This window comes from Ambystoma mexicanum, chromosome 9, assembly GCF_040938575.1.
Source record: "Ambystoma mexicanum isolate Mex_15411 chromosome 9, UKY_AmexF1_1, whole genome shotgun sequence".
Classification (NCBI taxonomy): domain Eukaryota; kingdom Metazoa; phylum Chordata; class Amphibia; order Caudata; family Ambystomatidae; genus Ambystoma; species Ambystoma mexicanum.
In genome coordinates this window covers 33,383,870-33,411,780 of record NC_090931.1, presented here as the reverse complement: position 1 = coordinate 33,411,780, position 27,911 = coordinate 33,383,870, and the positions used below count along the sequence as shown (strand labels likewise).

The following is a 27,911-nucleotide window of genomic DNA, read 5'->3' as shown; positions in this document are numbered from 1 at the left end:
GCCTGATAGAGAGTAGAAGTGACCTAAAATTCTGTATTACTCTTGAGGCAAGTCAACTGCGCCTCTGATCTTCTGTTGTCCTTCTCAAACCCTGGAGGAAATTGACAAAATCGAGGCTTCCGAGTACTTTTGGGGCTGCCAAGAGATCGCCCTCCAGCCATAGCCCGGATAGTTTTTTTTGTATATACTTTATTTTTGCATTTAATAACATCAACAATCAACAGAAACATGATGTCTGGTTCACCATCGTAGCCCCTGTTTCCCCAAGAAGTACACAGATCCAAGCAGCACATAGGAATCACAGTCTTAAACATATTGGACATTTGTTGACATTCTCCACTTTGTGGCACTTTATCAATCTGTAACAGCCATCAAATAATAGATATACGGGCTCCAGACTTCTGGCGGACGCGCATGCAGTGGCAAAGTCCTAATAAACGCTATTTCCGTATCGTGACAGTATGCAACATCTTGAAGCCACAATTGTGCGTTGGTTGGGCGGCCCCTCCCCATGTCATGGCTATCCTTCTGCGTGCCAGAACTAAGAGCAGTCCAGCATGTCGTCTCACGGCGGGCTGTAAGGGCTTTGTACATCCTCTTAATGCTATAAGAGGGCTCGCCTCCAGAGGTTCCCCAACTATCAGTGATATCTTGGGCAGCACCTCCAACCAGAACTGACTGACTCTCGTCGCCAGGTGTAGGATGTCAGCTGGGGTGTAGCCACATTTAATTTATGCCTCGGTTATGGACTGAAAGTGTCTGTGCAGTCTGGCTGGAGTGTGGTACATCTGGTGTACAGAGTTGAAATGAATACGTTTGTACCTGGAATTGAGGGACACCTTCTCGGTCTGCATCAGTTTGTAGGCCCAGTCCTCTTCGGCGATGACATTTCCTAAGGTTGTTTCCCACCTTTTCTTAGGGATTTCCATCCCTCCCAGCCCGTCTACCATCAGGACGTTATAAATTTGTGAGATCAGCCGCCCTTCCCATTGAGTCTGAATCACCCTGTGCAATAGCTGCCAAACTGGCGGTTGTGCTGGGAATGAGGGAACTTGTTGGATTATAAGAAAAGTCCCCATCCACAAATAGGTTGCCCAGGGTCCCTATTCGTAGCTTATCCACCCATTGCATATATACCTTCTCACTTGTTATGGTCAGCCCAGGGATGTATTTCGCTGACAGAAGGGGCGAATATCTGCTATTAATGCAGCCCTTCGCGGCCATCCTCCGCCATATCGCTTATGTGATCAGGACCACATTTAGTGTGTGCGGAGGGACTCGGAGTTCTCCGACAATTACTGCTCTCAACAGGCTAGGGGTCATCAAGGCCCGTTCGATGTGGACATGTGGTCGTACAAAGTGAGCGACATACCAATGTCCTATGAATTATGCCTGTGCTGCCCAGTAGTAGCGTTCTAGCTCGGGTAAAGCTAAGCCTCCCTTCGTTGGTGGTTGTACGAGCGTTGTGTATACTACTCTTGCTGGTTTCTCAGCCCACAGTAGGTCTAGGATCAGGCTGCGCAAGTGCCGAAAGAAGCCTACTGACAACAACAAGGGAACATTGACAAATAGGTACATAGGTTTGGCTGGTAGGATCATTTTGAAATGGATATGTGCCCAAGTAGTGTAAGTGGCAGGTGTCACCACCTAGCTATCTTTTCCCAAAGTGATTCTATGGTCCTCCCACAGTTATCCCAAAACAGTTCTTCACGGTTCCGTGATAGCATCACCCCTAGGTACCTTACCCCAGTAGATTCCCAGTTAAGGTCAAATTCACCCCGATATTCCCTGGTTTCTGCCGTGAGGGTGAACACCACAGACTTGCTGTGGTTGATTTTAAGGCCTGAGAAGACCCCAAATCTAAGAACTTCCCACATCACTGGGTTCAAGTTGGTTTCTGGATCGCTAATAGAGAGGGCCACATCGTCGGCATAAAATGATATGATTTACTTGTGTGATCACAGGCTAAGTCCTCCCCCCATTTGTCGTTCCCTTAAACCTGCAGTGAGCGGCTCCATAGCAAGCAATATTGCAGAGAGCGGGCAGCCTTGTCTGGTCCCCCTTTCCATAACAAATTGAGCTGATCATTCTCTCCCCATTATTATTTTTGCTGAAGAGTTCTTGTAGGGAAGAGAGACCAGAGTGATGAAGTCGGCCCCGAGCCCTAGTTTTTGTAGAACTGCAAAGGGATATGGTCATTCGACAGAGTGAAGGCCTTTTCGGCATATAAAAGTACTGCGACTGCCTGGGATGAGGGGTTCAGAGCCTCTATGATTCAGAAGAAACTTCGGAGGCCAAGCAAAGTGTTTCGTCCTGGTATGAAGCCGGCTTGATCTGCAAGTACCAACCCGGGCATCAATGGAAGCAGTCTTCTGGCCAAGATTTTGGCAAAAATCTTATTATCTAGATTTATTAGAGAGCTTGGCCTATACGATGCACAATCCTCAGGTGGTTTTCCGAGTTTATGTAGTAATATCACGTTAGCTTCACACATCGTAGGGGCAGTGCTCCTTTTTTGATCGCCTCTTCGTATGCCAGGGTAGGGGCGCCAGAGGAGTGGTGCCAGGATAGGGATGGACGCCTTATAAAATTCCCCGCTTAACCCGTCGGGTCCTGGTGATTTAGACCCCGGGAGTTCCCTAATTGTTGCTAGTATTTCATCAAGGGTAATTGGTTTATTAAGAGATTCCCGTAAGTCCCCTTGCACTCAGTATAATTCAGTTTCTTCGAGGTAGCCGTGCAGGGCCGCTGGGTCTCTCGGGCATTTGTATCTATACAGTTCCTGGTAGAAGGCTCAGAATACTTGTGCAGTACCTTCTTTGGAGTGTAGCAGTTCCCCCTGTGGGTCCTGTATACATTCTATGAAGGGAGGTCGTCTATCAGCAGCAATTAGCCGTGCCAGGAGCGCTGCAGGTTTCTGACCTTCACCATATTGTCGGACTTGATGCCTGCAGGCCAAAAACCGTATTTCTCAATCGGCGTTCGTCCTAAACCTATCTAGTTCCTCGCCAAGCTGAGCTAATGTCTGGGGTTCTCGTTTTTCTGTATACTCCCCCTCTAATGCTTTAATCTGGCTCTCCCCCTCAGTGAGTTTCCTTCTGATGACCCAAAGGATACCATTTTCTTTGGACATGCAAACTCCCCTAACATAACACTTGAGGGTCTCCCATAAAACTCTGCTAGATGAAACCGATCCCTCGTTATGTATGATAAAGGACTGGATTTCACCCCTCAACTCTTGAACAAACACAGGTCCTGGAGTGCACCTGATTTGAACCACCAGGAATAACCCCCCCTCTTGCCTGTCTCGGGCTCACACTCTAATAGCACTGGAGAATGGTCTGAGAGTGTTTTAGGGAGAATGCGGCTGTCCCCCTCAGTGGAACGCCCCCTTCCCGGGACACTAGTAAATAGTCTAATCTGGAGCTGGAGCCATGGACCCATGAATGGTAAGTAAAGTCTCAGACCTTCAAGTGACGTTGTTGCAAAGCGTCAGCGAGATTATATGACTCACAGATTTCCCGAATTTGCAGGTTTGCTTTGGACACCCCCCTCAGGGTCGCTCCTGACTTATCCCAGATGGGCTCCAGAGCGGTGTTGAGATCCCCTCCACAAACGACTGTTGCTGTTCGGAACCCGTCTAGCTGGGTCATAACCCAGTCGAATGCGTTTGTACTGTCTATGTTGGGGCCATATGAATTTACCAGGACCACTTGCACCCCCTCAACTACTCCGTGAACCAGTAGTGTCCTCCCAATGTCATCTCTAGACACAGATATCAGTCGAAATTTCACCCCACTACTTATCAGAATTGGTACTCCCCTGGCATAGCAGAAAGATATCTGTGGCAGCCCCAGCTAGCACCCCACCTGCGCTCAGAGGAAGTGGTGAGATGGCTTTCCTGGAAGAATGCCATGTCGATGTGGTGTCTCTTGAGATATTATGAGATTCTCAGAATCTTGGCAGGATTATTCCTCCCACGTATATTCCATGTTGCTATATTGAACCCCATCAGCTCCTTGTATTCCTAAGCAGTGAGGTTCGGATCTTCCTAACCATTGCCTTCATTACAGAAATGAGTGCTGCTCGTTTCCAGGCATATGCCAGTGGAGTGGACTGGCGAAGACCGGACTCCCTACAACCATCGCTACCCCTAAGCCCCCTGCCCACCCATTGCTCTAGCCTTCCCTCCCCCACGGGCAACCCTCAACTCGCCCGTTAGCTTTCCTCTCCCCCTAAACCCACTTCCCACGTACAGTGCAGTGCTCAGGGCCCTAGTGCCCGGCCAAGTCTGTGAGCTCCCCTTTAAACTGGGATAAGTGTGGGTATGAGGTGTTATATCAAATCGTTGAATTTTGGATGGTGCATTCAGTATTTACAGCATTTTGCCTTTTTTTGTTACCAACTACACAACCTCAGCCCGGGTCCCTCCTGCCATGATCGTCTCTTCGAGGTCTTGTGGCATTTCGAGGGGAGCGCTCTCCAATCCCGTCTTTGGAAGAACTCGCTGCCTCAGGCGAGGGGAAGAATTGTGTCCTACCCGCATGCTGGATCAGTAGCTTCGCTGGAAATAACATGGAGTACCGGATGTTACAGTCTCGCAGGCGCCTCTTCGCCCCTGCAAATGACCGTTGAGACGCTTGCTTGCAAAGCTGCCAAAAAGTCTGGGTATATCTGGATTTTGTTGCCGTCATATTGGAGTTCCCCCTTTTCTCTGGCCAGCCGAAGAATCGTGTTGCGGTCCCTGTAGTGGAGGAGCCACGCAATGTTGGGCCGGGGGGTTGCTCCTGGTACTGGGTGGGTTGCAGGTATGCAGTGAGTTCTCTCCACCACAAAAAGCAGAGATAGTGCAGGTTCTCCAAACAGGTCCTTGCACATAGTCTCTACGAATTCTTCCATCCTGGGTATGTCATGTAGCTCTCTTACGCCCATCAGCTGAATATTGTTGCATGGGGCTCTCCCCTCCAGATCTTGGTTTTTGGCAGTCACAGCTTTGACTTGAACTTGGAGTGACGACACTCTGGCGCTGAGGGAGGTGTTCCCATCTTCTAGTCCGGATGCTCTTTGTTCCACCTCGTCCTTGCCGGTCACCGTGTTTGTCAAGCCGATGTTTTAGCAAGTCGACTTTGGAGGATAAGGAGTCCAACTTGGAGTCGAGACCACCAATGCCCGCTTTAAGGTCCAATAAAATGTCTCTAATGTCCACCTCTGAAGCTTGGGCGACGCTCATTTCTAACTCCCCCATTGGGTCAGTTGACTCCACCTGAAGTTGTGACCTTGGCGTCCTGATGGAGGGACCACTTTCAAAGTTAAGTTTCTGCTGCGTTTTGTCCCATTTCCCCATATTCAGCTGCTGTCTCAATCAGGGCCGGCACAGGTAGCTCGGAACTGGCTTTGATGGTTGTGAATGCCTGTCTTCTCCTGCCGTGCAGGTACAGAGTTTCGGTTGTGTGTAGTGACAGAGGTTGGCAGGCATATGTTGTTATGCTCTGGGTCGTTGGATTCGCCAGTTGCTCGATGTCCACCCTCGGCTGAGCTAGCTTGCTGTGGAGTTTAGCTCCATTTCCATGAGGCCGGGTTCTGGAGGTGTTCCTTGTTGGAGTAATCTATCTAGGAGCCGAACAAGCCCGCACTGGTTTCTCACTGTGGGCTCAAGTCTTGTGCCACTCTTTCTTCCCTTCTGTGTGGGTTATACTAGACTTTTCCCTGTACCAGTGTACTCTGTCAGCGGCAATGCTTGGTGGGCGTCGTTCAGGTACCTTCCCACGATGTTCAGCCTGATCTGCCTCTTGCTCGTCGTTCAGGGAAATATTGGAGTGTTACGTGAATGGTCTGGGGTCTCTGCGAGTCTCGCCCTTGACAGCAGTGTTGTCTGTCAGACGGTCTGTTTCCCACAGTTCACTGGGGGTGGGAAAATTCCAGGCAGCCCCCCACTCCAGCTATATGTAGGGTTGGTGGATAGCGTTGTGGGTCAGCCGGCACTAACTGTTTGGTCCTGTTCTGGCTAGGCAGTTGGCACTTCCCTTACTCTTTGCCTAGTTGTGTGCTGACGTGAATGGAGTCAGTCGAGTTTTCGGTTTGGGCGTTCTCCCGGCGCCAGCGTCATTTGTCAGATGGCTGGTGTTTTAGTCTTCCCTGGGGGGGGGCGGGCTCTTGACCACTTCTGTTGCTCGGTCCCTCGTTGGGCCAGCGGGCGGTGTGTCTGTTTGTCGGTGCAGCTGGTCTGTGATTGCTTTAAGCAAACAACTAGGCCCTCCTCCGCTTTCTATCCCGTGGTATGTAGAGTTGATGGGGTTACGGCCAGGCTCACTTGTCAACTGCTCCCTTGCCGATAGCGCTGATTGCTTTGTGGTTGCTGCTTAATGGCCGGTGGGGGTTGGGCTCCACACTGCCTCCAGTCCCCGATCGAGTGTTGCCAACGTGGATGGCCGTTTCGGTCTGCTGAGTCGGCTGGCTGAGAAACACTGTGGGTTGGTCGTGAGGGATAGAAATTGCATTCCCCTTATTCACTTTCCTTGGCGAGGGGCCACAATCGCACCAGTTCTCTGCATCGTTGCCCTTCGCCCCAAGGCTTCCACTCAATCCGGGGCTGGGGAGAGGCGGCCCAATACTGTCGTGGAAAGGGGGTCAGATTCTCCCTCCGGCTCCGCGGTGATAGCCCTGCGCGGGTAGCAGCTCCCTGGGTCGCCTTCCCTTGCCGCTCCGACTGCCATGCAGTTTATTGGTAAGGGGTGCCACGGGTCAAGGTCTCAGAGCGGGCTCCTTACTACCTGCGCTACGAGCCACACTACTCTTTGTCAATGCGTGTTTCTATGAGGGGGAGTTGCGTTCTCCCTCCACTCTCCTTTTCCTGCTGTCGCCCCACCAGCTTGACCTCTCAACCGGGTGTCGGACCAAAATGACGGGCCCCGGTTCTGTTATATGGGGCTCTCTCAGCCCTTCAGCACTTGGGGAGCCCCCACTCACTGATTGGTATGTGGCCCACTCAGCACTGCGGAACTCTGCTTTCTGTGGTCTGAGGGTGTGTCGCTTCACATGCCAGGTTCACCGCTATGGTTCCATGGATGGGTCTTTGCTGCAGCTGCGTTTCTGTTGTTGGATCAGTCACCCTCCTATTTGGGGTGCATGGCTCGAGGCTCCACCGCTGATACCGTGAGCGTGCTGGGACCCTGATATTGATCCGGCAGGACCTCTGAGGATTGTGTCTTCCCCTGGGTGGCTTGGAAGGCTTGAGGGCCTGCCCGTCCACTTCACGCCGGCTGTTGGCCCTCTGCCGCGCTCACACCCGCCAGCTGGTCTTGAGATTGCAGCTGTTCTCCCGAAGTCGGGCGCGACTCGTGGGTGATCCTACTCCGATAAATGTGTCTGTGGTCGTTTAGGGAGCACGGGGCATCTTCAGAGTATCATTATTATTGCCTCAGATGCAGTTTTTTATCAGTATTGTTGGGAGCTCTGCGCAGAGCTCAAAGAAGAGCCGCCATCTTGGTCGGGCTCACTAGCGCCCATATGGCCAGGATAGTTGAACGTTTGCAAGATGTATTTGTCAGGTACAGGAGAAAGTATGTAGCTACAGCATTGGCTGATCAGGGAAAAGTTTTGGTGTGACATCTCTTTGGGGGATTTTTGTCAAAGCCCCTTTGATTGTTAAACCCCTTTTCCTTGCCAACTGTTGCCAGCTAAGCCCACATTTACCACAATAGCGAGAGGTCTCAAATTGTATGTTGGCTGCGGATATAAGAAGATAGGATTTCTCTATGAGGCTTCTGCCAACCCATCAGTGTCACCTCTTCATCAGTGATCCACAACCTTATCTCTGCTGTACAGAACTAATCTCTGGAGGCCATTGAGAAGGTCCCGAAACACCAACAGGGAGAGGGATTGTATTCAGAGTTCTTCCTAATCTTCTCGTTTTATCATTTATAAAATGCCTTACTCCTGTTGGAAACCTTCCAAATCGTTAGGATTCCAGACATCTTGAGCGTATCTCCAAGAAGGGGAATAGTTGGCGTCTCTTGATATCCCGGACCCCATCTTCCATGTTCCCATTTGGAGAGCCCATCAGAAATTCCTTACGTTCACAAAGGGAAGTCCAAATGTCTTCCCTTTGCCTGAATGAGGCTGGAGACAACCTCAGACGGCTTCAAGGGATTCACTTGCAACCTATCTGGAGGACTGGCTCATCAGAGCCCCTTCCCTGACCCTAATTCTGTTGTACCTGCAGCACTTGTGCTGTACTCTGTACTATGTTCAGGCTGGTTTTCCATTAAATGGGAAAGCCACACTTGTCTCCAGTGAAGAAGAGACACTGCGGATGGATCCTCCCCCTTTCCCCACAGAGAGGATTGTCGCCATCAAGGAGACCAAGTCGAGAACCTCTCTTCATGCTTTTTGCCTCCAACACATCCTGAGTCTTATGGCCTCTTGCATTCCAGTTGTGACCATGCTTCAGAATGTTGGATGTTCAGTTTCAGCTGTCCGGTCAGTGGGACCAGCTTCTGCACTCTCAACCCAAGCTTTTGCTAATCTCCTCACAGTTGCTTTAGGCTCTGCTATGGCTTTCTTGCGAGAGCACCTTCTGCTTGCAGTGCCCTTTCGGAGTTCTTCTCAAATTTCTCTGACAACCGATGCTTGTGAGCTTTGATTAAGGCATTAAGGCTGGGGAATGGGGTGGTCACACTGCAGCACTCTACAAGTGCACGGCCTCTGGTCTGCATAGGAAAGGATGGCACACATAAATGTGCTAATGTGCTAGAACTGAAGGACATTCTTTTGTCCATGAGCACTTTCCTTGCTGTCCTTATGCACTTGCGCTTTCTTAAATGTCACTGGGCCTAGTAAGATTGCTGTTTTCTTTTTTGTTCTCCCTTGTTCCCCTCCCCTTTTGCCTGGTTGCGCTCTGAAACACTTGTGTACGAGCGCGATATAAATAAAATATCATTTCATTTCTCAGGAGGAGCGTAATCCAAATTCACACAGACAATACCACTGCTATGTTTTATGTGGACAAGCAGTGAGGTGCCGCTCTTGCCCATTGTTCATGGTGGCAATTGTAACGAGGTCTGTACTCTGACCTTGTCAGGGGAGGGAGTGGGAGGACCTGCGATCAAATGGCTCTGATGGCAGTTGGAGTCTCTATCCCTTCCCCTTGTGCCTACATGCTTTGCAGCAGTACCCCTTTGTCTCACAACATGCCTCGCTAATTGGATACTTGCCAGCCTCTTTCTTTCTTTTGTAGAAACAATGAAGCAGATTAGCAATGAAATATTGAATGCACCACGTCCATACCAAACCAACAGGGACTGTAACACATGCGAATGCTAACAACCCTCCAAGAAGCTTGGGACTGGACGTACTGTGCTGGCAATTCAGAAATGTGTCTGGAGAGAGAGTGGAGCTGCAGGACCTATGCGGTTTCGGCACATGGAGCATTTGCCCTAGCACACCAACCTCATTTTCTTGGACTCCCTAGACCACCAGGAACTCTCTACGGGAGCTAGTACCCTCCCAGCCCTTACACACCTATCTCCAGAACCAAAACCCAGCTGCAAACTGGGATGTTGACACGCGAGGGCCGCCATGGATGCTCCGCAGCCTAAACACATGGAGGGAGTGGGTGGGGTTTAGCCCTCTTTTTAAGCACATATACCTCCCAGGAGGGGAAGAGGGGACAGTATAGGCTAGGGAAAGGTGGCATATCAGGACAGGGAAGGAAAGTTTAAGCAGGAGACAGAAAACAGGAAGTTTGCGATATCTGGATGAGGTCAGAGTTGAAGGAGGCAGACCAAGTGACCATCAGGATGAAGCGTGGAGTGTGGAGGCTTCTGTTGGAAAAGATGAAACATAGGTTTAGTAAGTGTAAAGGTAGTGCAGTGTGTGTGTGTGTGTGCTTGCTTGTGTGGCGAGTGTATAGGGAGGCTAGTGTAAGGAGTGTGTGTGAAGCTTATGAGATCAGGGCAAATGGAGGGTGGAGCAGAAGAGATTGTAGTAGTGCGAGTAGTATTATGGAAGAGGAGTTAGGTTGAGTGATGGTGATTACCAGTGATAACCCATGTCTCCTAGCAGATATCTACAAAAACTGTCTCATCTCCACAATCAACACAGTAGCACCATTAACTACTAAAACAAAATGCGCTGACAAAAAGGGCTACAATACAAGGATCAGCAATGCTGCTTCCGACTCAAAAGAACTATTCTCCATCCTGAGAGAATTGGAAAATCCAATCCCAATCACTAACCCGACCAAACCGAGCAAAGATTGGTGTACCAACATACAAAATGCTTTAGCCACCAAAATTAATCTGTTACAATCTAAAATCACCACCAAAAAGGATGCACTAGCAAGCAAACCCCTTAGTGACAAACATCCTCTCAACACTGCTGGTATTACCAGTCCTCCCTTTGCCTTCAGTGCAGTCTCCCAAGATTTAGGGCCTCATTACGACCCAGGCGCTAATGGGTTAACGGCGCCGTAAAAGGCTGCGGTGCCGTTAACCTATTAGTGCCTAATTACGAGGTCCCTTTGCGGGACCCGACCTTAACGGCTGGTGTAGACCAGCCGTTAAAGTAGGGACCTGCAAAGGGACCTTGGTGCTAATTACGGTGCCGTAATTTGCGGCACCGTACTTAGCGCCTTACCCATTCCCATTGAGCCCTATGGGGCAAAAATGGGAATGGGGAAGGGCCATGGAGGAAGGGGGAATTACCGCCCCGCCAACATTGTAATGGGGTGGTAATTCCTCCTTTCTCCATGGCGGAATCGGTAACTTACCGGCATGGACCATGGTGCTAATAGCACCATGGTCTTCCGCCAGGGTCGTAATGAGGCCCTTAGTCTGTGACACCATCTCCAAACTTAAAGTATCTAATAGCAAAGGAGACACAGTCCCAGCACAAATAGTTAAATCCTTCGCCCACACTCTCACCCCCATCATTACCAACTTCGTGAACGCCTCCTTCAAAACCAATCTGGTCCCAGTTAGTATTAAAGAAGCATGTGTCACCCCACTGCTAAAAAAAAAACAACACTCTAGACCCGACTGTACCTACTAATTACCGTCCAATAATGACAGTTCCCTTCTTACTTAAAATCATTGATAAAATAGCTTATAACCAAGTCCAATCTCATTTAGAAAATTACCAACTCCTTGGCTCAAGACAATCCGGGTTCAGGCCAAACCATAGTACAGAAACAGCTTTACTGGATCTCAAAATCCAGATGAATACCATTAGAGATTCAGGCAAACTTTGTATCCTCCTGTTATTAGACCTCTCTGCAGCGTTTGACCTTGTGGACCATGATAAACTCTGCAACACACTAGCTAAAGACTTTAACTTTTCCATGGATGCTACCTTATGGATCAAATCCTTTCTAGCTGACCGAACCTCTAGAGTCTCTATAGGCAAGGAAGCTGCTGACCCTATCCCTGTCCCCATTGAGTGCCCCAAGGCTCTTGCCTCTCTCCTACACTGTACAATGCATACACAAAGCTCCTCTTTGCAGCGTTAGACGATATGGGTGTCATCTACACCACTTTGCGGATGACACCATATCCTCATCCCTCTCACTCTTAGGAAACTACACCCAAGATACCTTGCTCATCAACAGAATCTATGCGATCATCCAAAATTGGATGGCCCTAAATAGTCTTTGTCTCAACGATGAGAAGACCGAAATTCTCATAGTGGGATCACAACCTAAAATCAGCACCCTTCACCCTGATTATGTCTCAATCAACATCTATGGCACCAGGATACCTGTCCTGAAACAAGTAAAAGTTTACTTGGATGCTAATCTTTCCTTGAATAAACACATTAGTAACCTCTCATCTACCACATCCTACACAGGGAAACTAATTGCATTAAGTAGACAATTTCTCACCCCGGCAAACTGCGTCACTCTGGCCAGAGCCCTAATACTGTCACAACTTGACTACTGTAATGTACTACTATTAGGCACCTCTAAAACCAATCTAAAAAAAGTACAACTCATACAAAATAAAGCCCTCAGAGCAGCCCTCGGCATAAGGAAATCACACCACATCTCTAAGATTAGAAGAGACCACCACTGGCAACCAGTTGTAGACAGGATCATCTTCAAACCCTGTGCATATCCTTCAAATGCCAACAGGGCTCAGCCAACAGGGCTCAGCTCCCAAATACCTTAACAAAGTACTGGAAAAAAAATGTTCTTAAGAACACTTGGATCCTATAACCAGCAACTACTTGAGATTCCTCGCTACAAGAACACCAAAGCGGGTGGCAGTAGTTTCAAATACTTAGCCCCCAAACACTGGAATGCCCTTCCCAATAGCATCAAAGAAGAGGGCTCCTTTTCAGGCTTCAAAAAATCACTCAAAACATGGCTTTTCAAATAACATGGAGGGCTATAACCCTGAGTGACTGTAAATATAATTGTAACTTTCCTCCTCATGTATAAAGATGTACCTATGTTATGCTTGCCATATTGCTTGAATGACTGCCTACAACGAAGCAGTTTGAATCCCACTGTGTAACTATGTGAATATTCTGTTTGTAATCAGGAACAATGTTTTTTGCAACCTCGCCGTGATACCTGAGGGTCTGGGTGTGTAATAAATGTAATAAATAAATAAATACGTGGGAGGAGAGTTTTGACGAGAAGGGGAGTACTATTGAATTGGAGTGGGTAAGGAACTCGTGGTGGCAACAGTAAAGACACACAAGTGATCACAGTTCAAGGGTGTTTATTGAACTTTATAATGGGTTGGAAAAACACCTAATCTAAACCTAAATCTAAAATGGGAGCAAGCTATGACCATCACATAATAAGGCAGTCCGAGTGGCGTCTTGTCAAATAAAAAGGGCCTATACTGAATAAAACGATTGCCAATCCTTACCACTAATGAGTTTAGGGCCCTTTAGGAATGTGCATGCAATGGATGGGTTCACAGAATAACTCTGAGTCCAAATAACTGAACCAACTTAGGAAGATGGCAAAGTACTGTTTTATTAACAATTATCTAAAACAGGGAGTTACAACGAACATCAACGGACGTACGCTTGATTTCTCTCAATGATCTTTTCATAAAAACATGGTTATATACTCAAAATATGTCAGAAGTGACGTCATACTACGTGGCAAATAATTAAAAACCTACTGGGGATCGGGATAGGCTTAAGGGGAACATCTAAGTACACATTATATAGGAACTGGGATTGTAATTGGCTGCCCACTTTCCACTGTCCGGTGGACCACATATGCCTACCTCTAAAACATGTCATCTTCAAAAATATTAGGTACACGGTTTCTTATTGGTTTTCAAACTTCCTTCGTTATATGGACCTCTACAATTGGTTGGCACGCTTGTGCCATGTCTGGAACATTCGGTTCACTTAGCAGCACATAAGCCCAGACCCAGGTACAAGGAGGTTGACCAGACTCTAGCTCCCTACCCAATTAACCCAACATCTCTCATCACCCATTCCTTCTACCATGAAGATTGTCTTTGAACTTGGCCTTGCAAAGTGTCCGTGTCTCTGGGAATACATGGGAGTGCAGGCACTCATTATCGTTCTGGGACACCGAGTTCGAACTGTATTTTCATCCTTGGCTCACGTGACAGGAGACGATTTGGTCCATTTTGCAGCTTTTAAATGTCTTAAATGAATTAAACTTGGCACTCTTGGTTTTCCTTCTTTGCACCTTAACAAGGGATGATTAATCCTTTGTATGTTTGCTCCTTTCCAGTATAGATAGCCGACCTTGGCTGCTTCAGTCGGGACTAAAGGCCAGACAGCCTTGCCATGCAGCTCCATGATTCAACTTATTCTTGCTGCAACATAGTTTTTCTCTTCCCTCTTCATGGATCCTGGCTTACTAAATTCATGATACTGATGTCCAGCATCTATACAGTGGTGGCTTTGCCTGCATTCTATTCACTACATATAGCAGGATTCTATGATGACTTAATCTACTTGCGTTTCAGCGGTCTGTACAATTATGGAACGGTTGATTCTCTGCAGCACTTTATGCACGTGTAATCTTCTTTTTCGCATTTAAAAGTTCACTTGATTCTTTACTCTGTCATTAGTTTCTATTGGCTCCATACATCTTCTTCAGCAAATATCCTGCAATGTCGCTTACACTTTCTTATGACGTCACAGGCTTCTTTCTTTGCTCTTTTCTCATATTCCTTTAGGGAGTTCCTCCCTCAAATTGTCGTTCTTTCCGGGATACATTCGATAGGGTTGTCTAAATGGGTATCTTCTTTGAACATACGTTGTGGTATTGGCACAACTGTTGGTGTCAAACACGGCACAATTTCAGGCTTCCAACATATGGGAGATAGGAGGGCGGGGTTTCCTGCAGAGGCATTCAGCTGCTCCTCTACATTAAGTTACAAAATGAGTGTGGGATAATGTTCACCAGAAAAGAAAGAAGTGTTCACAAAATGACAAGTCAGAATGGTATGGATGGGTCTCCCATCCCAATGTTTTTAGCACAGGACAAGGCAGGAATTCTGCGCACAGCACACTTCTGGGCCTCTCCAGCACGAGGTTCACAATTCCAGTTCAACGATATCAGAACCTTCAAGAGCCAAGTCTCTTTTCTACAAAGTCTCTTGCCTTAGAAGGCCTGATGGATCAAAACAACAAACAAGCAAAAGTTCCTTCGGTAATCTTGTAGCTTGGAAGTTTGCTCTTCGCTCTCTTGGATCTCCCTCTGCCAGGCTTGGATCCTCCTTGCAACTTGGGCCTCCCTCCGTCGGGTTCACTACGGCCTTTCAAATGCAGCTTGCAATATTCAAAAGTCTGACTGTCTTTTTAAACAACTTCCTACTGCGGACTACCCTCGGCCGGGTTCACTCTGGTCGCACAATGTTCACGGGTGTATTACTCTTCACCCCAACTCGCAGGCATCTCTCTGTCAGGTTCACATCTGCCGCGCTCACAGTTTACTTTGCTTTATCACGATACAGGATTTACTTTCTCAGCTTTTCCCTTAGCAGTGGGTCAGAGACTTTTGAGTGTACAAGGGATTTGATGTGACCCTTGTTGGACCACTCCAACACCTCACGCCACCCTTTCCTAGGGCCTTCTGGTACTTGCAGTTTCACTACACGAGGGCCGGCGAGAGTCATTCGACTGAGCACTCTTACGGCACCTGACCACTCTCCAGCTAGCCCCTTCTTCGAGCTTTCTCAAAAGTTCAAACACAAAAGTTCTTTGTACTCAAGTTCTTGCGTTCATCTAATGTTGCTACTTGCAAACACAGTTCAGTTTTCTATCAGTTTCCTCAGACTCACCGACAGTCTGGAGTCCGCTTGGCTTGGCTTGCTGCTGGAGACAAGGACAGTACTATGGTAGCCAGCATGCCTCCCCGTCTGTGTTACCAATGCGGGAGGCCCCTGTGCAGTGTTGACACCTATCACACCACACGCCAGCTGTACTCCCCAGTCTTATAATTCCTTTATTGGAGGCTTTGCAGTCCTGGTTTGAAAAAGGTTAGGGCAACTCCCTCGTCATCCTTTCAGGTCTTCCTGCTTTTCTTCTTCTCTTGAACTGCTGGTCTGGATTAGCTGTCTCCTCGTGCTTTCGGCCTTGCTCGTAGTATGCTCTTGTGCTCCGCCTTTTATCCCTGTAGGGAAGGTAAAGGGCCGCCAGGTGTGCGTGGTTATTGTAAATTGCCTGACTCTGCCTGACCCGTGTGTTGGGACATGCCGGGTAAACGCCTCGGGTGCTAGTCCGTTGTCTGTTATGGTGTACGAAAGTGTTTGTGTCAGAAAAGGGTGGGGGTAGTGCTTCTAAGTATCCTATAGGGAAGGATGGGGAAAAGGTGTTACAAGGAAGGGGGTACCGCGTCTCAACGTTCGGTGTCCCACTTTCACTCCTGAAGACCCCTCATCCAAGTGATTCTCCCCCACTGGTCCACCCCCAGGAACTGGATCCAATAGTGATGGCCGTGTCCTGGCCACCTGGATGACAGATCTCCGAGAACTAGCGGGTGAGACACCTTCAGGTTTCTCACAGTATTCATTCTATTATTTTAATTACAAGATTTTAACTTGAACTATGCACACACTCTGGGGTTATATCTCTTTGGCACACTCTCCCATTTTAACTTGCTATGCTCTGAAACTAAACAACATGAACAGTGATGTACACAATAATAGTTATGTTATGTAAAGGTTCTTATACCGTGTACTGTCACCACCTGCGTGGTCCCTTGGCGGATCTTTAAAACAAAAGGGTAAAGGGGTGAGTTAGTAGGACTGTGCGGGAGAAAACAGCAAGAAAGCTGCTACGTGCTGTTGGCAGGTTCATTTCGGTTTACACCGTTCTGCTGGCCATAGGTGTGTTTTTTGGTCAGTAGCCCTCATTTGCTGTTGTGCAAGGCTATGTGTGGTTTGTTTCATTGTTGTGGTGTAGTGAAGTGCGTGCGGTTTGTTGTGCTGTAGAGGTAGGGTTGTGTTTAGTTCAGAGTTTGAGAGGTGTATTCAGAAGGATGAGTTTTTCTTTTTAGTTGGATTGGTTAGTGGCAGTACCCTATCCTACCCCCACTGTTTTGAATTTAGTGTGGTTCCATGTCCCTTTCCTGTTGTATACTCTGGAGTGCTACACTTACCACTCCTATGTTGTGTGCAGAAGAGAGGGTCCTCAATGGGCTATACAGTGGCAGTACTCTTTCCACACTCAATGTTCTGACCAAATGCTGCCCCTCTACCTTCCCCCTTAGTACATCCTGGTGTGCAATGATCACCACCTCCACTGGCTCCTGCGGTGGGGTGGGCGCTCCCTGTGCCCCGTGGTCCATCATATTGCATAAATATAACCAATGTTGAGCACACTAATTAAGCAATAAGCCCTGAGCAGTCGGGGCATTACCACTTCAGGGAATGCCCTAGGGCCCATAGTTATAGGCCCGAGCGAAGCAAGGGCCTTAATGAAGGCCCCGGGTATTGCCCCGCTTGCGAGGGGCTTATTGCTATTAGTACCCCGGCCTGTAACACCAGGGTACTAAAATCATTTTTGTTCTGTTCCGAAACGCTCCTGCGTTTCAGAATGGTTAAAAAGGGAGAAGGGACTACACAGTCCCTTCTCCATTTCCATGGCGACCATTCATAATATAGGAAAAAAATCAACAAAATGGCCATCGGAAAAGAAGGTAAGTGGGGGTGGGAAGGCGGAGAGGGAATTCTGTGGATGGAGGGGAAGTAGGAGGGAAAGACTCACCCGATTCCCCGGCGAGGGGAGATGGTGGCTGCCAGCGCTGAGGAGGCTCAATGCAGCGGAATTACAGTCTGGTAACAACCATGTTCTGAGCCTCCCCATTGGCTGAGAGGCTGCCACACACCCCCCACCGGGTACTAATATACAATAATTCATTTATTTTCATAAAACTGCACCTTGAAATATCACTTAATGAAATAGTCGAGCCAAACTAGGGAAATAAATAGTTGTGCGAAGCTAGGGAAAGGTTCATAAAGTGCAGTTTAGCCGTGTAACACTGCAACAGTTGGGCATGTTTGGTGAAATGTTAAGTTGAATGACTACTGCTGGGAAAGGGCTTGAATGATTAACACAATTTGCAAAACACAGGGTACTTGAACTAACGTTCTACTTCTTGGAGAGCGCAAGGTAGACCCTGAAAAGGTTGAGCCACACACAGGATCTGTTGGACGCACCTAGGTAAATGCTTTGTTCTTGAAAAACAGGTTCCAGCTGGAATAGTGGGCATCAACCGAGCAATGCCTTTGAGGGCTTGGTTGTGCATCATTGCTTTGCTAAGCTAAATGCCACTACCATTGCTTGTGGTGCAGTCGAGGCAATGGAAGCATGATTGAGCACAGTACTTGGTTGCTAGTTTCACTCGGTCTTGGGGCAGCATCCAAAGATTTGGGCTGAGCAAGGTAAATGTTGAATTTGTTTGGTAATTTGGCAAAAGCTTCAGGAAATCTGCATTCCTCCTTGGGAGGTGGGCGGTAGTGAAAAGCTGATGGGCAGCTGCTGTGACCGTCATCACTGACTCGTGCTTCACTCCTGTGTCTTGATCATTAAATCACATTTGTTAGTTCTGGAAATGGTTTGCATGGCAAGGAACCTGCTTGATCCTACACTGCCCTCCACTCAACATCTGCTGCCGATCTGAAGCAGGTCCTTTCCAACCCCAGCCATTGACTCAGAACCGCGCATTCATTTGCTGTCCAGGTAGTAAGTTCTAACCAGGTGTTGCTTTCTTTCTCTCTTCCTCCAGTACAAGAAAGGCGGGCCAATCATTGCAGTTCAGGTGGAAAATGAGTATGGTGCCTACGCCAAAGACTCCAACTACATGGAATACGTAAAGACGGTAATCATGTTCCCTCTGGTGTGACTGGCAGGCACATGTGCTCAGTGTACACCAGACTCTGCTGCTGCTCCATCACTATTATTATTATTATTATTATTATTATTATTATTATTATTGTTTTTATTGAGTGCAGACCTGGTTACTAGAATCAACATAGCACTTTACAGAGGTACACAACAATACAGATACACAACAGTGGTTACAGAGGTATACAACAATACATATGAATAACGGCGTGCCTTTCAGAGGTAACAGAACAGATATACAGTGGGGATAGGATAAAAAGGAGCGCAGAGGAGGGGTACAGCTGTACAGGGTGGCGGGGAGCAGAGGGGCAGACAGCGTCTACCGAGTCAGGTGGCTTGGGGGCAGTGGGGGGGCGACGTGATGGTCTTTGCTCAACGTTTTATGAACTTTCTATTTATTTATATTTATATACGGAAGGGACAATGCTCTTTTGATCACAAAAGAATGTACAATAGATACAAAATCAGACTTGACAGGAAGCAGTGAGCTTCTTACAATGGGGTGAGTTTGAGGGACATTCTGACCAGGTTGTGGAGGGGAGTGAATAGAACAATCATCAGGGACAATACATAAATGAATATACGTAGATTAAGGACAGATGTTTGAGTGCAGGTAGGCAGAAAGCCAGCTGTGCTCGGGATGTGACCATGACGGGTGAAATGCTAGAATGGAGGCAGAGGACGTGGAGGCCAGACGTGAGGGCCAGCGGAAGGTTAGAGGCAAGGGAAAATGTTAGCTAGCAGGCAGATGGGAGGTAGGCTAAGAGACCTTAGAATATGGCATGACCTTTCTCTAACTCTCGGGGAAGCCAGTAAAATGGCACTATGTACGTTTGCAGGTTTGAAACTTTACAGTACTTGAATTGTTACAGACTTTTTGTGTAAGAGGCACGGGGCCCAGTTCTGAGCTGTGGGTAAAGTAGTGTGGAAAGTGGACATCCTCCCCTCCAGTTTCCAGCACCACTATTCTGAGGTGGTTGAAAGGATAGGTGGGGAGCTGCTATGATTTCTGTCTGCAAAAGCTCCTAAAATCTGTGGTTGTGGGGCAGAGTGTGCTCCGGGTCACTGCAAGTATTCCTCAAGGCTGCCACCTGTCATGTTTGTGAGTCTCTTTGAGCCGTAAGTAAATCGGATGAGGGCGCAGCCATTCCGGAAATACCTGGCTGACATGCTGTACCGCATGAAAGCCTTGGGCAATAGCTGTTAAAGACACCTCAGATGTGCTGTATTTATCCAGGGCTTTGCAAGGAGAATCCCCTCACAGTGTCGGCCCTGCATTATGCACTGCTGCTAGGGCTGTTTCCAGGCCATATATCAAGGACATGGATGAGCAGAGGCCTTGATGTCACGCCTCCACATCCACAAAACTAATTTGTCATGGACCTCTGAACAGGCCCACAGTGATGATGGCTCTACATTCTTTCCATTACAAAGGGACACCCAGTGGGTTTCTTTACAAACCAATGTCTGCTCTGGTGAATACTTTGTCTGCATATTCTACTACTTAGGCACATGGCCCCTCAGCCTCCTAAAATGAAGACTTATTTATTCTCATGGGTTTACCAATCTGGAGTCCTATCAAACCAGGGGTGACCCAAAGGGACCTTCTGGGCCTAAATCTGGGACATGTGCAGAAATGGCCTTCATGGACTAATACTGGGTCTCAACTTGAGGTGCTGCTGAGACAGCCTAACACCAGGCCTCCTGCTGATGGTCCCTTTCAGGCTAAATCATGGACGTGATCTTGTGTGACTTGCCCTGAAAATCGCTTGGGACCAACAATGGTCATCAAATCCCAGTGCCAGAAAGTCTGAAAAACACTGTGAAAGGCCTGTAATGCAGTTACACATTCTATGGTGCTGCCTCACTTGACAGGCTACGGCTTTGGTTACTCTGTACTCTGTAAAGCGTTCAAGTTGGTGCTCTTCGCCCTGTAGCAGAGTCACCTGCCTTAGTCAGGGGAGTTCCAGGGGGTGAGCCAGGGGGCCGGGTGGCTCTCCATTCCAGAGGGCCTGTATCCTGCACTGATGTACTGGTTGTTCCATATTCAGCACAGATGTTCACTGTGTGTCTGCAATATAGCAGAGGTTACAGGGACAGAGTATGACATAAATTGCTCTTTGGGAGTTGCAGTATCTAACTTAAGTTATGCTATGTTATGTTGATTTATACTGCCCACCGCAGAGGCAGTCTCCAGGCGCTCAGTTACTGAATTTGTGTTTCCAAAGGCAAGTGAGACCTGAATCTAACTCTGCTGGGTTCGGTGAATCTGAAAACAGAATATTGTTCACAGGGGTGAGGGGGAGGAGGTAGACCCCAAAGGTCTGTCAGCTTAGGTTGGCCCGTGGACGCTAGTCTTACCAGATCGGTATTTACTAAATGGTTGCGCATATTGCAACTTCTGTTAAAGGAAACATTTGTCCTTTCTTGATGGGTGGGTCATTTTACGAGAACTTTCAATATTTCAGAATAATGTTCTTCATTTTGTAAGACAGGTCGTGTAGTTCTTAACACACACAACAAGCCACAGTGATGTATTCGAAAAGGGCTTTCCTGTTATTGTTGATGCATGTTTCGGTGATCTCCTTCTCAGCTTCTGTGGGTACCCTTTTTGTTTCTGTTTTTTAGTTCAGTTGGTTGATTTTTTTTAAGTCATGGAGGACTTTTCAGTACTATTCCCATGAAGGTAAATGAACTGACCATAAGGAACGTTCTCTGTTAGAGTCCTAGGATGGAAACTGTCAAAACTGAGTAGGGCGTTCGGTTTGCTGTATGGACACACCTTCAAATGGCTTCTGTCTGAAAAAATTGAGATGTCTTAAAAATAAATCCCTTTCTTGCTTATATGGCTGTTAAAGGTGAGTTGCAGATCTAGTGCTTTCACAAAGGCTGTTTCTAAGGTTTCACTGCCTTACCATAGCAACGTCAACATATCTCCATAGGACTCCATGATGGAAAAATGTTGTTCTCAATGCTGTATGTATGATTCTCTTCGAAGTGCTCTGCATAGAGACCAGCTTTGCTTGGGGCAATAGTTGCTGCAATTGCTGAGCCTTCTGTCTGGTCTGACGACTCTTCTATGTGGTAATTAGAGGCGATTCCTGACCATTTATTTGGCTGCTCTTTTGGGTTACAGGCGTACAGGCACTCGATTTCCAAGTGTGAGGAGCGAGTTATTGGATTTAACATAGGGGAACATAGTATTTCTTTGAAATTATTGTAAATGTTCTTGTGTGTCATGATTCCTACCACGTATAGGTGGTCCAGTTGTCTTTAGTAATGTTTTCAAGCAATTGTTAAAATAATAAAGCCTTTGAAGGGACCTATTGTTAATAACCTTTGGTAGCCTGATGGTGGGCGGACGGTGTAGACTTCCTTGAATCGCCAAACACACCTGTACTTCTCCCATATGATTGACTACCGGAATGCCCCTGTTTACATCTTTTCCTGGTTTCTTTTATTTTGTCCAGGGGCCTCCGAGACCATTTGAATGGACATGATTTTGTTATTAGGTTCTAGATAAGAAGACTTCACCCTCTGCATAGTCGAATCCAGCATCAAGTAAATGTGTGCCCCATGCCTCAACAGCCAACAAATACATGTCTCAATAAGGATTCCGCTGGTTTTCGGCTCCAGGACCAGTGATGCCTGAGGCATTTTGATGGGTTATGTTAGGGTGCAGAAGTAAGACTCTGACACAGAGTGGTCATTGTGGTTGGTATAAACATTTATTCATGTGAGAAAATGAAAAGAAACCCCTATCTTGCCCTAGCTCTGAGAAGTTTCCCTGCCTCAACCCAAATTACTAATGTCAAAGTCAGGAAGTCAAAAGCAAGAGTTCACAACAACTGCTGAGGGAATGCCTCCCTTTCCCAGCCTTCCTCAGGCTAATAACACAGTTCAACAATTGTCAACTCAAAAGTTCAGGCTACCTTCACTATACCCTGCTCAAGGATTACACTATGATGAATGGAGTGCTGCTTGTGATGCTGTGCCAGACTAGCTGAATGTCTGGAACAAATAATGTGCATCAATACTACACCATACACATGCACAGATCCCTCAATATTGTATAACACCAACAATCCAGATTATAATTATCAATTCCAGAGGAGCCTAATAAGACCAGACAAACAAATGATACTTGTGTTACACTCTATTTTACTCACAGAATTGCTGCTAGAAGTATATCATCACCATATAAGTTACTTATACGACAATCAATTGTAACTCTATTATTCTGCACAGAGTTAGTTATACAGTAGGAAGTTCACCTATGTTAAAGTCACATGGTAGATACACAAATTGGTATTATTTAGTCCCCAATAAGTAAACCTTGCTAGATCACAGTTGTAATGCCCTCACACCAAAAAGTGTTGCCCCTATGCCAACACGTTTTTCGACCTTACTATAGGTCTTTCAAATGGATTGTGTCCTCCCACATATTATTCATCTTTAGATGTCTTCCCTACCAGCTTAATCTGCTTTGGAAAAAGAAATTTGGCAGAGGGCGCTATGCGTCAATGCGGTTGACTCTATGTCCCTCGAGGGCCTCCATCTGGAGGTCGACGTCATCATGGGGATATATAACATGGTGCAGCGCCCGTTAGCAACAGTTCAATTTTTCCGTGATAGCTGATGCTTCGAAGATTACGGCATGCTTTCGGTTTCCTCAGAATCTGCGACATTAAGTAAAAATGGCCTTGTCAACAGCTTCATCGACCCTGAAGACCGGCTTTAAGAAATGTCATGACCGCAGCGCCAAGATGTCCATCACAGATCCTCATAGGGTCTGCCTATGGTGTCTTGGTGGCGAGCACAGGATGACAGACGGTGGGCCTTGCCAATCCATGACAGGTAAGGCTTTGAAGGAGCATAAGGGGAAGTTAGCAGCAGATAGGCCCCCTATGGAATCCTCCTCGACGACACCATCAAAGGTTCTCGTCGGACGAAGAAGAGGTCGAAAAACGGATCTTGGTCCAAGAGCGGTTCACGCCACTCCTCTTCTTCATTGAGAAAGATGAAGAAAACGCACCCTAGGTCTCCTTCCACGTCCTTTGATTCCTCAACATAAAGGACAATAGCCTGCCCAAGTAAGTCAGCGACTCGAGCCGTATGGAAGGTGTTCAGGCAGAAAATGCTCAATCTTCGAGAAGGCAGCCCAGGCCCCCTCGAAGGAGATGGCAAACACCCATGCTCCTGTTGTACCGTCAAAAGCCGAAAAGGAAAATCCTAAGGCCAAATCCTGCACGCCCTCTATCCCGGGAGACAAGCCAGTGACCCCTCGAACCATCGAGGTCTTGACTCGACGACAGGACCATTCCTCGTCCATCGAACACTCCACTGAGTCGTGGGTCGAGCCCTTTGAGGGCTCCATTAACGTTGACAGCATCGAAGCTTGTGACTCCAAGACTGTCGAAGTCATTGACCCTATCACCATCAAAATCATCGACGCCATTAGCGTCAAAACCTTTGATTTCATCAAATGAGTTAGAGATGTCCTATAAGCCACTCACTAGAAAGGATTTCTTCATAGCTTTGTCCTCCATTTATGAGGGACATGAACCATCGGACCAATACACTCAGCTCTTCCAACTAGAGTTTGCAACAACTAATGTTCCTGAGGCCCTCACTTCAGAGGAATCCAGAATGAAGGACCTTTAGGAAAATGTACATTCAACTAGTGGCATAGATATATCGCCAGAGCTGGAATTTGGCAAACCAGACCCAACAGAGCATGCAGATGCTTCATATAGGCAGCTAATGTCTAGGGTGATTGAATTTTTGGGATAGGGCAGGCCTGCTCCTCCATTTGAACCTGACGACTTTACTGATATTTTGGATAAGGGACCGCAAAAGTATCCTCTATAACCCTTAAACATTGCCCTACAGGAGAGGGTTAAAGCAAATTGGTAGGCACTGCATACAAGTCCCACCGTTAACAAGAACTTCCCTAAGAAATACAGGCCCTCAAGTGGTGATCCAGATTTCTTAACGAGACACCCAACACTAGAAAGCCTAGTAGTTCAATCAACTACTTTGACGTCCAAGCAAGCGGCGTACCCTACCATACCGCCAGACAGGGACAATAAGCAGTTCATCGCAATGGCGAAAAAGGTGTTTTCTGCTGGAAGCATGGTGCTAAAGTCAGCCAATGCCACTTGCAAAGTCTCATTCATCTTGTGGGACTGCATCTCCATGGGCTACCTCCCTGGCCATTCTGCCATCTCATAAAGGGGACCGGCTATCAGAGGTCTTGGCCGTTAGCTCTCGTAGGAGAGAGCGTGTTCGCGTTGGATGAACGGAGACACCTCCTGAACTTAGGGGCTTTTATGATAAGCCCTGTGTAATTCCAGCTAAATGCTCCGAGTTGGCTCAACAACTGATGAGCCCAGTAATTAAGGTCAAAGCTAAACCTTCAGACCATGGGGTAGTCAGACCCGAAAACCACCTCACAAAAAGTGCGGAACTGCTGATTTCGACCTCATTGGCAACTCCGCTCCGGGTGGCTGGGGTGGTTGGGGTCACTAAGTTCAAACATGTTTTCCCTTCAGCCCCTGAAAACAGTGGGGAACGGTCAATTTCCACCACTGTGGCACTTTCCCCACAGGCGGAGGAGGTTGTCAAACCCAACATCGCCTCCCCCTCAGATTTTTTGGTGGGCAGTGAAAGGAAAACTAGCTCCGAGTCCTGGCGATTTTGGAAGGACACGCTTATTAAAGAGTTGAATACTTGTGACACCTCCCTGGACTTTGTGGCATGGCTAGTGTCTTTGGACATTTCCGCTGAGAAATATGCCCACACTTCTGAGAAAAACTTTAAAGCATCCCATGCTCTACCCGTGAGCCATCTGCCTACTAGTAAAGTGAACTGCTCTTCACAAACAGACGCGCTTTTAAAAGAAGCCTATAACCATGTACACACTTTAGGGGCTTTTCGAGGTGGTCCTAACCCCGGGTCTATGCCATCTATGAAGGGAGCACCACCTTCCTTCCCCTTGTTGGGAAGTAAGCAATTACAGAATAATAGTCCTGCCCCGTGTGGGCCTGTTGCTGTTTCTGTGAAAGGATGCCTGGACGGTCCTCAGACCGGCTAAGTTAAGGAGTCGGCGCCTAAGAAAATCCAATTTGTCAGTTCCCAAAGATGAATCCATCAAAGCCTGGTTATAGACAAAAGAAACTTTATTATTACTAACGTCATGAAACCCTCTCAGAGAGAACCTAAAGAGGTACTCGGTAACAAAGTCTTCACTTGACTTCGTGCAAGATCTGGGCCTGGGGTTGTTCGTTCTTCCGATCGGAAGTTCTTGCGCAGGATAGAATTGGTCGATTGGTGTGCCCAGGGGAACAGGGATTGCATTGTGGTGGGGTGTGGAGTTAGCACCCTGCCCCTCTATATGAGACTGTGTAAATAGTTGCCCATGGGCCCTTCGAACCTGGGACTTGTAGTCTAACTTCCTTCCTCTGTCTGAAACAGCGAACTGATGGTTTTCTGGCTTTTCATATTGTGCTTTTTACCTAAATGGTTTTTTCCGTGCTGTCTCTTTGGTCGCGCATATTTGTTTGTTTGGAAGTGTTGTTTCTTGTAAACGCTTTGATGCCTTTGGGCAAAAGGCGCTCTATAAGAAATTTAAATAAATAAATTTCCAAATGGGAAGAGAGAGATGACTTCCTGAACATCGTTAGGGACGGAAAGGAAGCGATGTGTGAGTCTCTCCAGTCAGGCTTGGACTCTGCAGACAGCATCAGCGGCAAGCACAGTGATACGCAGGTTTGAGCATTTGAGGAAGTCTGCATTTGCACCGGACGTGCATTCCAGACTGCTTAAAATGCCCTTTGATGGCGCTCAGCTGTTTGGCAGTAAGGCTGATGAGAGCCTGGAGAAGCGGCAGACCTTAAAGGCAGCAGCCAAATCACTTGGTGCTGGTATCAGACAGCCACAACTGTCACACCCCAGTGGCCAAACTTGGAGGGGTAGGTCCTTTGGTTACTACTCCTCTCTTTTGGTAGAGTAAGAGGACTGGCCGGTCCAAGGGGCCAAAGAAGTTTCCCTCGTGGTGGACGGGGGAGAGGTGCCAAGTCTGCCCAAGCAATGACTATTTTACCCTGCTGCCTCAAAACCTTTCTGAGGCTTTAATCCAGTTAAAAGATTTACATATATACAGACAGTAAATTACATTTCGGCAGATCAGTTAAGGAATGTACATATATACAGATGGGTAAGATAGGATCTGTTAGTGTGAGAGGGGCAAGGTTTAGTCATAGGGGTCATTGGAGCGTAGCCAAGTAAGAGTGTTCCGCCTAAAACTGTAGTAGGACTGGTCTGTTCTGATGTTGAGTAGGAGAGCATTGCAGTGTTGGGTAGCCTTGACTGGGAAGCTGCTGCCGCCTGTTTTTTTTGTTTGTCTAAATTTAGGTACTTGCAGGCAGTAGGAGTTGATCATTCTGATAAGACGGATGGAGGTCTTTCTTACTATTCTGGCTGCTAGATAGGGGGGTGCTGCGTTATTTAAGCATTTGAAGGTGAGTGATGCTGTTTTAAGTGAGATTCGGTCACAGATATTGAGCCATTTGTGTTCTCTTCTTTTGTTGGAGATGTGTTCCTTGGAGGGTAAGAGTAAGGCTGTTCTGAGGTTGTTCTTTTGCAGTGTTTGAAGTTTGTCGGTTATGTATTTATTGGCTCCCAGGTACAATGTGTTACAATAGTCAAGTTTGGAGCGTATTAGGGCGTTAGCGATGATGATGCAGCTAGCTTGGGAGAGGGATGCTCTGCTTGCCCTGATAAGCTTGCACGTGTAAGCGGTAGAGGATGCTAGTGAGTTCACTTGTTTCTTTAGTGTCACGGCTGAATCAAGGTGAAAACCTAGTGTTTTCACTGTTTTGGCAACTGTAATGATATTGCCATCAATGCTGAATGCCTTGTAGTTGGAGCTGAGTTTTTGTAGGTTGGCGTCAGAACCGAGGAGCAGGATTTCGGTTTTATCATCATTCAGGCATAGGCCATGTGTGGCCATCCATGCCTGAATGATGAGGTATATTTTGTTTACCAAGACCGTATCTGAATCAAAATTGCCTGAAAGGGGTATGAGGATCATCAGCGTAATTAGTGTATGTGACACCCAGTCTGTCCAACTTGTCAAATATGGGCTTGATAAAGATATTGTATGGGGTTGGGGAGACGCAGGAACCTTGGGGTACACCGCAAGTTATTTTGATGGGGTCTGCTGAAGCTAATGAGGAGAAGACTCTCATAGTTTGATTGTTCAAGAATGATTGGATCCAGGTTACGGCCTCCTTCGGAAAATGGGCAGCCGAGGCCAGGTGTTCGCACAGGACCGTGTGATCTACCAGGTCAAAAGCCACAGACAGATCAAGGAGGAGTAGCATAGCGTTGTTTCCTTTGTTGTTGATTTCATTGATCTGAGTTTTAAGATCAATTAATGCTCTCTCAGTACCGTGCTGCTGTCTGAATCCAGATTGGCGGGCACCTAGGAGTTTGTGAGTTTCTAGATATTGCTGGATTTGTAGGTATGCTACTCTGTCTATTATCTTTAGCAGGAA

General features: G+C 47.3%; 1 protein-coding gene across 3 annotated transcripts in view; it reads left to right on the top strand.

Moving 5' to 3' along the window:
- Positions 1 to 27,911, top strand: part of GLB1L2 (galactosidase beta 1 like 2) — a 779,452-nt gene that overhangs the window by 269,184 nt on the left and 482,357 nt on the right. For all 3 annotated transcript variants that reach the window (XM_069614109.1, XM_069614108.1, XM_069614110.1), the window contains one exon: positions 18,233 to 18,325. In XM_069614109.1, the coding sequence (XP_069470210.1) occupies positions 18,233 to 18,325 (93 nt within the window). The remainder of the gene's footprint in view (positions 1 to 18,232; positions 18,326 to 27,911) is intronic.